General features: G+C 34.7%; 1 protein-coding gene across 1 annotated transcript; it reads right to left on the bottom strand.

The window, feature by feature from the left end:
- Positions 1 to 216: 216 nt before the first annotated feature.
- On the bottom strand, positions 217 to 9277 carry LOC135623686 (uncharacterized). The gene is made up of 6 exons (XM_065126929.1): positions 8929 to 9277; positions 8685 to 8826; positions 4484 to 4553; positions 3662 to 3721; positions 3429 to 3543; positions 217 to 1842 (listed from the first exon to the last, which is right to left on the bottom strand). The coding sequence occupies exons 2-6, from the start codon at positions 8786 to 8788 to the stop codon at positions 1808 to 1810; spliced, it is 384 nt and encodes a 127-aa protein (XP_064983001.1). The 5' UTR covers positions 8789 to 8826; positions 8929 to 9277; the 3' UTR covers positions 217 to 1807.
- Positions 9278 to 9466: the final 189 nt, after the last annotated feature.

The following is a 9466-nucleotide window of genomic DNA, read 5'->3' as shown; positions in this document are numbered from 1 at the left end:
TCAAAATGACTATCTCATGCATTGGCCAAGTATCCCTTTTTATTAGTTCTTACATTCCATTTTTTTCTTGGAAAACTGAAACAAATATTTTGTTTCATCACGTCAAACAAATCATTTTGTTTCCCCAAGTAAAAGACATTGGAAATTTTCTGAATTTTGTAGAGCTTACTACATAAGGTTGACGCTGAAGAAACAAATCATTTTCATGCTGGTCTATTCGGATAAAAAGTTTTTTCTTTATTCCAATTGCTAAAAACAATATTAAGAGAAAGTCAAAGAGATTCAATTTGATAATTTCTATTGCAAGATAGTCTAAGTTGCTGTTTCACTATAACTGGTTGTGACATTCATCATGACTTCCTTCTCCACAAGTTTCTTTTGGCAACTTTCATTTGGCATGTGCTGTCTTGTGACAACTTTCATTTGGCATTCATAAACTTATTGGCAAGCTAGTATAATTTGCATTGCTAGGTAAGTAACACATAGTCAAATCAATCTGATCTGAAGCAACAAAGGATTAACTTTTCATTGAAATCACATTATGATCTTGTATATAAATACATATGTGATAACTACTTTCTTTGAAATTGAATCTTGATGCTGTGACTAATTTATGGATTGCAACTAGGAGGAGATGGTGTTGCATCATCAAGAGATTCAATCAGGTCATCAGGACAGTTTTGGAACTTCAGTTTTTCAGTTCTAACAGCAGATTTGACAAACTTAGAAGGTAAACTTTCCATTCCTCGAGTATAAAACACATTAATTTCAATCCTTGAAGGAGAGTGCTTTTTTATCATTCTAATTAAATTGTGACCCAAGGGTATTATAGGAACACATTTAAGCATGAACACTGCTGACTATCAAAAAGAAGGAACAAAGTCCACATGGGAAAAACCTATTTGATAAATTTATATTTGTTACAAAGGTAAATGTGGATTTCCTTGGTTGGTATCTACGTATGGTATGCATGATTTCTGAGCTAAAGAACCAGAGTATATTGTATAGATAGAATATCAAGGATTAAATGATGGCCCTATTAGGCAGAAAAGGATCCATGTAGTATACACTAAATAGTTGGGAAATTACAGATTTGTTTTTTGTTGAAATGCTGGCACTGTTAGGATCATGATTCTGTGGGCTCTCATATAGAGTAATTGAAATGAAAATTCTTAGTTCAAGAGGTTCTTGGAACTAAAACAGAGGATCTGAACCACAACTTGATTTCAGTGGGTGCTTCATTACTAGATGATAGCATGCCATAAGCCATTGCATTCTAACTAGGGAGAGAAATGATACCGAATGCAATTTCCTCTCCATCTCCCCTTCCTATAGAAGCCAATTTTTCCACAGACACTCCTATTTGTTATCCAAAGCGTGAACACCCTTAGTATGAGTTTCCTTTTTTCTTCAAGTTTTAAGCACCATAAACAAATAAAGTTAGCATGGGTTTCAGTGAGTGGGTTCTCAATAGGGAATTGCTAAATCAATCCACCTTCACTTTAAGCTTCCAGGCTTATTTCATTTATGTTCTTTGTGATATTTGCATGGATTTTTTTTTTTTTTTTTTTTTTGATGAAGAGTGCAAATTAAAATTCAGAAAAGTTTCCACCTTACTAGAATTGTCAAAATATCTTAATTTATTTTTTGTGTTGGCCAGAATTGCTGAAACTTGATTTAAAAACAGATAAAGCCATTGAAACTGCCATAAGTGTGGAATTGGCAAAATTGAAATCTTCTTAGGATTCTAAAACGATAATAAAAACCTTGTTTCAAATGTGTCCTGAGATTTCTTTGTTCAGATGCCTCATTGGTGGAAATTGTAGAATACATGTCCATCATCTGAAAATTTAGTGAGAGATAAACATGTTGTCCTTGTACCTAACTAATCTTAGATGACAATAAGTATGTTGGAATGATACATGGTAATAAATATGTTTCTTTGGACCATGACTTATGATTATGCTAAGTGGCATTTAGAAACACATGACAGATTGTGATAGGTTAATTACATGATTAAAAACATGACTGTAGAATTTTACAAATAACTATATTTACTAGAGATCACCAAAACAAAAAGATTCTCAAGGACCAAAAACCTTGTTATCTTCTGAAATCATATATGTCAATCTTTCTTTTCCAATTCTCTTTAGTTCAAAACTTCAAATCACTTTTAGACTCAAATATTTACATTTTGCGCGTTCACACTCACTGTGACTTACTATTTTCTTTTCCTGTGTGCCAACCAAAAATGAAAAATCCAAACCAAATCCAAGAATCCTCACTCCTCATTTATAACTTTCCAGCAACTCTCCCTGTAATAACCATTCTCTCACCAGGCAATTGAAGGCAAAATTTCAAGTATATCTGTTGTCCATGAGTCAAAATTTTAACACTCTTTAGTAGTGGTTTTTAGATACAGGCAGGTATGAAAATATTAGAAATTAAACATCTTGGTTTTTAATGTTTACCATAAACTTATCTTTGATTTTTCACATCCTCACAAGGTTATCAAATATAATTTATTAGAATTACTTTTCTCCTATTTTCCTGAAACTCATTTTCATCTCCATGCTGACCCAGACACTTAGGTGAATATCCACATCTGATTCAGTCATCCATATCTTGAGTGAATAAATAATGGGATCAAACTAGATAGCACCTATTTTTCCATTTGCTATAAAGCATGCACTTGCAGTATGTGACTTCATCCTTAGGAGTCCAACAGATGAAGAAGAAATAATCAGACTAAAAAACAAACAACATTGCGCACAGAACATGCTTTGACCTAGGAGTCCATCTGTGTCCCATATTGATGCTGGCCTTATATGGGAATCTAATTTGTGTCTAAACTGCATCACAACAGTCTGAAGCAAATATTTCTGATAACATGACATGTGCCCTGGTATCATAGATTAGGAAGATGTAACTTCTAGGAAATTCCCTAGTTCAAAGTAAGGTGCCTTTAGCATCAATAGAACTTGTCATGTAGATGTGCTAGTCTTCATTGATACTTGCAGGATATCATAATTATTAAACCTGGAGATACTAATTTATAAGTTGAGAATGTAACACCTGGATCTAGCTAAAAACGAACTAAGAATATGTGCACTATGTGGGAATATGAAGATGAACAGAGGAGGAAAAAGATCAAAAAATATTAATCAGAAGGCCTTCTCTCATCATATTGACAGGGGACTCAGCTGACTTATACATTCTCCATTGTCTAAAGCTGACAATACAGCGGATAAAGAACAAATTATGAGAATGAGGTAAGAGAAGGGTCCATGACAAAAGTGAAAAACCAGTTGGTATTCAGGTATCCTCCATTGTTATGATCTCACTACAAAAACTACAGCTTTAAAAAATAATAGCTAGAATGTCTACCAATCATTAAACCAAAAAACAGACATTCTTTTCTTACTTACCAAGACCAACAGCCTGGAACTTATGATTCTGAGAAATGTTTCTGTGAGTCAATTGTGCCAATGCAAAATAAAGTCTGGCAACATCTATAAATCCAATTAATGCTTTGAGCAGTTCCTAATGAACACAACAAGCAAATTAGAATTTCTAGCAGGATGTATCAATATATATGTGTGTAAGTTTATGAAATTAAAATGCTCTAATTTTAGACATTCTAAAAGACAGGAGAAAGCACCTGATAAGGATCAAAGTTATCATTCTCTGGTACTTTAAGAAATGTTGCTAGGCAAATAAGCTGCATGTGAACTATGATGAGGTTAGCATAGGGAAAAACTAATCGCAAGTAAAGTGACATACCTGACCAGAACATTCTGAGGGAAAATTTAATTCAAATAAATTGATATAGAGAGAAAATAACCATAAGACAAGGAAAATGAAATTTAAAAATACAACTTTTTTTTTATAAATGAATAAGTATGCATACAGCTCACCCAAGAGTAAAATAGTACACAGTTAGAAAGCATAATTGCACATTGAATGGTCTACAGTGTAAAATGGAGAAAAAAATAAAACCAACATGCAATAAATATAAATGAGATACAATGACTCGTTAAAAGAGGAAATTTTGACAAAACAATGCAATAGTTCCACTGTGTAAGGTTTCTTGCAAGAAAAGAAAGATAAAGAGGTCCACTGCAATTTTCTCAAACAAGAAGAATAAGAAAAGAAGGGCAAAAAGTAGAAGGGATATTCGCCTAAGAGCCAAACTAGTATGTTTATTCATGGTCTCTACATTATCTCTATTTGAAGAAATGATGCAGATTGTTAATATCAAAGTTTTGAAGAGAAGAGAATATTGTTCAGCTTGGAAGTTGACAGGATTAATTTGTTCTCACTCAAAAAATATGTGGACAATCAGATCAACAAGGAATACCAAAATAAATTGAAAAGTGTATAGCAAGTTCATTGAAACTATAATTTCACCAAAATAATGAAATAAAATTACTCTTTTTTGCAACATCAGCAATACCACCACACAGAAATTGTGTTCACAAACCTTTACCAATGCAGTTCCCAGATAAACTATAGCAGCTTTAACAGATGTTCCAACTGTATCATACTCTGACCTGTATGCCAAAACAGAATGAGATCCAAGATTTACAATAATGCATAAAATATGTGTTATAATAATCATATAAAACACATGCAAACAAATGGATGAAAAGGAATGCATAACGGATGAGATACAAATATATGTTATAATAATCATAAAAAACACAAAATGAGATACAAGAATTATGTTTAAAGACATTACCCTCGTCCCAAAAGCTAAACAAGAATTGCACAACAGATGCACTAACTTCCAGAAGACACTCCAAAAATTAACTAACTTCCCATCTACTGATCATTGTCTTATAAATAATACATTGTTTGCCTAAAGAAGGGAAAGTTCATCTACTAATATGCCAGCACGAAGAGTATGGAGAGTCGAGCAAAAGAAATGTTATCCAATACTCTTCTTCAAGAAACATGAATCAACTCCAATGCCACAAGGAAACACCATAACGAGATCCGACCTGCATTCAGTCACCTATCATTAACTCCACCAAGTAGCGAATATATCTGATCTGGCCACACAATTCGCAATGCGAACTTGTCGACATTAGCATGACTACCAGATATATCTAAATATATCTATCAACCAAATCAGAGCAAGCAGAACCTAGGGTTAGGTTTCCGGTAATAGTCGCGTTCCAGTAATCTGGAACAAGGAGACACGAGAATCCTTCCATCGACGAGGGATAACGGGGAGATGAATCGGGGAAACAGATCAAAGTAAACGATGGATGAAGCGGGGTGTTGGGGCTTACAGAGGAGTGGCGGAGTAGTAGACGGCGTGCGGACCGTAGGTGAGGATAGCGCAGTTGAAGAGGTGGAACACCGTCATCGCCCTCTCTCTTCTCCTTCCTATGTCCCTTTCGCGCCGCTGCGTCACTGATGTGATGGCCTCCTTTGAGTCGCTCGTTTCAACGGCGATTTGAGAGATCAAGAGGAGAGAGAAGTCGAACAGCTTCTTAATGGGCCGTACTCTGTTAAGAGTAACACTAAACCTTTGGAGTTGTATTCAGACCGGAAATTGAATTGAAGCTTTTTTGGGCCCATAATTTTAGCGGGCTTGAAAATTTTTTTGGATTATTATTATTATTAGTATTATTATATACAGATTTTAATACAGAAAATACATCCCTTCAAATAATAAGATACTCCAAGATAACTTCTAACCAAAATTAACATTAATTTTTCAAAAAAATTAAACGAATATATAAAATATCAAAACATAAGATATCTCTAGTTTTTTTAAATTACCTTTGAAAATCTCATTTTTGCTATTGGAAACCATTTACTTTATATAATAATCTAAAAAATAATAAAATATAATTATATTAAATGCAATCCCTCAATTACCAATTATTTTTTTTTTATAACGTCTCAATTACTCTTACTTTATAAAACTTGGAGTTCTCCACAATGTCGAAACTCTAACAATATCCTTTCTACCGTCTTCAACTATTAAAGCGAAGAATAAAAATAAGAAAAGAAGGAAAGGTAAGAAAAATGGGGACACGGAATGGAGTGGAAGAGGGTTGGAATTAAATGATGAATTAAGAGTATTTATATTTATTTGTAAAGGAATATCTTATAAATATTATAAATTCTTAAAATGATATTGTAAATAACAAAAAAAAATTATCAATGCAAATCCATATTTTTTTTTGACCTCGTAACTTTATGGAAATTAAACATTAAGATACAATATCCATGAAAATTATAAATCTATATATTTTTGAAAGTATAAAGATCGAAATAGTAATGATAGTTAATTAGAGGATAATATATAATTAGCTAGTTATACAACATTGTCAAGCTTTTTAGAGTTTTAAGTTTGAGTTCGATCGTTTGATGAAATTACAGATATCATATCCATTATCATCTCTAATCTTTCAGTGAAGCTACGATTAGCGACTAACTGTGGTTTGTGAAGACTAACAGCTTCGGCTACTTGATAGACCAATCAAAGAGACAAATTGATTGTTGGAAGAAACAAAGGGCTAAGACAAAAAAGGCAATTTCCATTTCATTTATCTAATGATCTAATTAGTGTTCCAAAGTCAATTCAATCCTGCGAAGGTGGTGGAAAAGACAGCGTTCTAGAATGCATGCAATGCTATCATAGAACAATATTTTAAGCAAAAGGTTGTGATCCAAAGTACGTGCAACTATGTCAGAGAACAATAATTAAGTACTTATCTGAAACAAAATGCGACGCTTAAGCAGGAAGAATAGACACATCATCTTGGAAGTATAATTAAACATAGTTTCAATATCATACAGGAACTGTTCCCGTTTAAGAGGACTGTTCCTCTCAAACATGCACTACATAAGGAACAATGCATCAAACCTTAGCCAAGTTGATGTATCAATAATTGGGTTAATTATAAATTAGTAAAAGTATCATACGTGTTCAATGATAAATTGAAATAAGACAGAATCAACAAGTACTTAGTAATAAACCCTACAGTATATTCATCAACAAAGTCAATAACATAAAAAAAAAAAATATTAAATATTTTAATTTCATAAATATAGAGATCCTAATAATTTTTGAAAACATAACGAGCAAGATGCTAAAATAACTAACTACAAAAGGATAATCTATAATTAATCTTGCTATTTAATTTAGTCTCATGAAGGATCACAATCGAGTGGATGAGACATTTAGAAAACTAAATGAATCATCATCAGGATATGTACATATACAGAAATCATTGTCACGTATCTTGCTGCAAGAACACACCACCTGCATAAAAGTCTATAGTACCTATATTTAATATACACTGACATCAGAAACCTTGAAGCACATGCAATTCTTTCACTAAAGTTCCAGATTGTAAATTGATTCCAGTCAGCTACTAATATTATACACGCTGATTTCCTTTGATTGATATGATAAGATCTGGTGTGGTTAGTTTAACAATATGTGTACAAGATATTTTGCCAAGTCATGCATATCAAAGACATGACAAGATTAATTTACTCGAACCTGATCATACCCCCTAACCTAGCAAGCCCTTCCACTTCATTTGGTTGAATGATCTCATCCTTGGCACTTAAAGTACACTGAGAAATAATTTAGGAAGGTGGCATGATATGACTTGACAACTAAGATTCAAATATCTCAAAAGCAAGGTTTTCTACTATTGTATAGTGCAAAAAGAGTAACACAGATCACTTACATAGATTGCCTGCATAAACTAGTACTACTGTCATTATCATAGATGAAGAGTATAAGCATTTATCTAAACCAGCAAGCCACGTTTCAGAAGCACACACAGACACATAATAGCACTGATGTCACTCACTTGGAAGTATAACTAAACAATGTTTCCACAAGATATGCATATATGTACATGATACTGCTTCCATTCAAGAGTTCTGTTTCCTCTCAAACATGCACTGTATAAGAAAATACTAAACCAGGCAACGTAGCAGTATAAATAACTATAATCTTCGCACATTAGTTTCATCATCTGAATCTAATGATACTAAGAAACTGTACTGCTGCAGGATGCACAGAGACATAGAAGCACTGCTGTCATCTGGATAACATCATATCCATTTTGAGTACTGTTTCCTTTCCAAAGTGCATGCACTCTGCAAGAAACTATATTAAACCTTAACCATTGAGTCATGGAAACAGGCCAGGTTGCACACTCTACGAGAATCAACATCAAAATATTGCATGTAGGTTTATAATCAAACAACTACTTTTGATCCTTTAGCTTAATCTTTCTGGGTCTTGTGAGGAACACATTAGTCAAAGACGCAAGTAGAGTGGAAAAAGATGATCTTAGAAGGTTATATAAGCTGCCAAATAGTATCATCATCACAAAGTAACATAAGAAAATCTTTGTCACATTCATTGCTGCAATATTAAAAATGCCATTGGCATGATATGTATCTTCCAAAAAGTGAAACAATAATGAAACTGTTTCCCTAATCCCAGTCTAATAATGATAAGAAGAGCACAGTATGTTTTTTGGGCACTAAAATATGAAAGTATGTTTCAGGTGGACAGAAGAAAAGATAATAGTGCGTTATATACACAGCTGAGAGGGGTCGCCACTCAAAGTGGCGGTTGCTGATATGGTGCCTGTTTGCAACAAGAGGACTATAGGGTCGAGGAAGTAGAAGCTAACCATGTACCGAAATGTGGGTAAGCTGGCTCCCAAAAGCTCCCTCCTCGGCTACTGCGCACAAAGATGATGGTCTTATCCCGTTGCGAAGGTGACAATGGCACCATCAGACTTTGACATCCACAACAAGGACAAGCGACAAATGCTGCGCGACACAGAGGGGCAAATTATCGAACAGTGGATGCGCATATCTCGGACTCTTTTCTATCGAAAGGTAGCAGGTAAGCACGGCGTCCCTGTCGCGTACCTCAATTCGATCAGACGCATCTGGGCGATTGCAATGACACTGCCTCCGATCACGAAGCTATCGGCTGCAATTGGGGCATGCATCGTTGTCTCTGCCTACCAAAGTGATACGTGGCCGTGGAAAGCAAATAGCTCGCAGCGGTGAGGTGTGGTTGTAATAATCGAACGCGCCCCGTTATATGCTACTGTTACGTGGCGGGCCACTGGCGCTGTGGAATCCGCCGGCTGTAGATGACGACGACGGTGGTGGCTTTCGGGACGTCAAAACCTAGAAAAGAGGTGCACGTTACGAGTCATAGGCAGCAGTCTGGCTGGGCATTAGACCGCCACTGTTGAATCGCGATCATGGCGCTGTGTTCACTCATTGTTTCTGTGGTGTCCATTAATTTATGATATCTTTGGGAATAATTATGGTCTCAGGTGCACGATTTGGAATAGCAATTAGTAGAATGTTCGAGAATGTTATTTTACCTCTTTTCGGATCTAATGGATTATTCAAATGTGGTCGATAAGTACATTGATGTAACTTAAGTGAGTTG

This window comes from Musa acuminata, chromosome BXJ2-9 (assembly GCF_036884655.1).
Source record: "Musa acuminata AAA Group cultivar baxijiao chromosome BXJ2-9, Cavendish_Baxijiao_AAA, whole genome shotgun sequence".
Classification (NCBI taxonomy): domain Eukaryota; kingdom Viridiplantae; phylum Streptophyta; class Magnoliopsida; order Zingiberales; family Musaceae; genus Musa; species Musa acuminata.
This window is presented reverse-complemented; position numbering and strand designations above follow the sequence as displayed.

Coding starts and splice junctions, on each gene's coding strand:
- LOC135623686 (XM_065126929.1), bottom strand. CDS start 8,788: ATGGTGCCATTGTCACCTTCGCAACGGGATAAGACCATCATCTTTGTG. Junction 3,544..3,661: donor ATAACTTTGATCCTTATCAG/GTGCTTTCTCCT, acceptor TGTGTTCATTAG/GAACTGCTCAAAGCATTAAT. Junction 1,843..3,428: donor GTTCCAGGCTGTTGGTCTTG/GTAAGTAAGAAA, acceptor CTAAATTTTCAG/ATGATGGACATGTATTCTAC.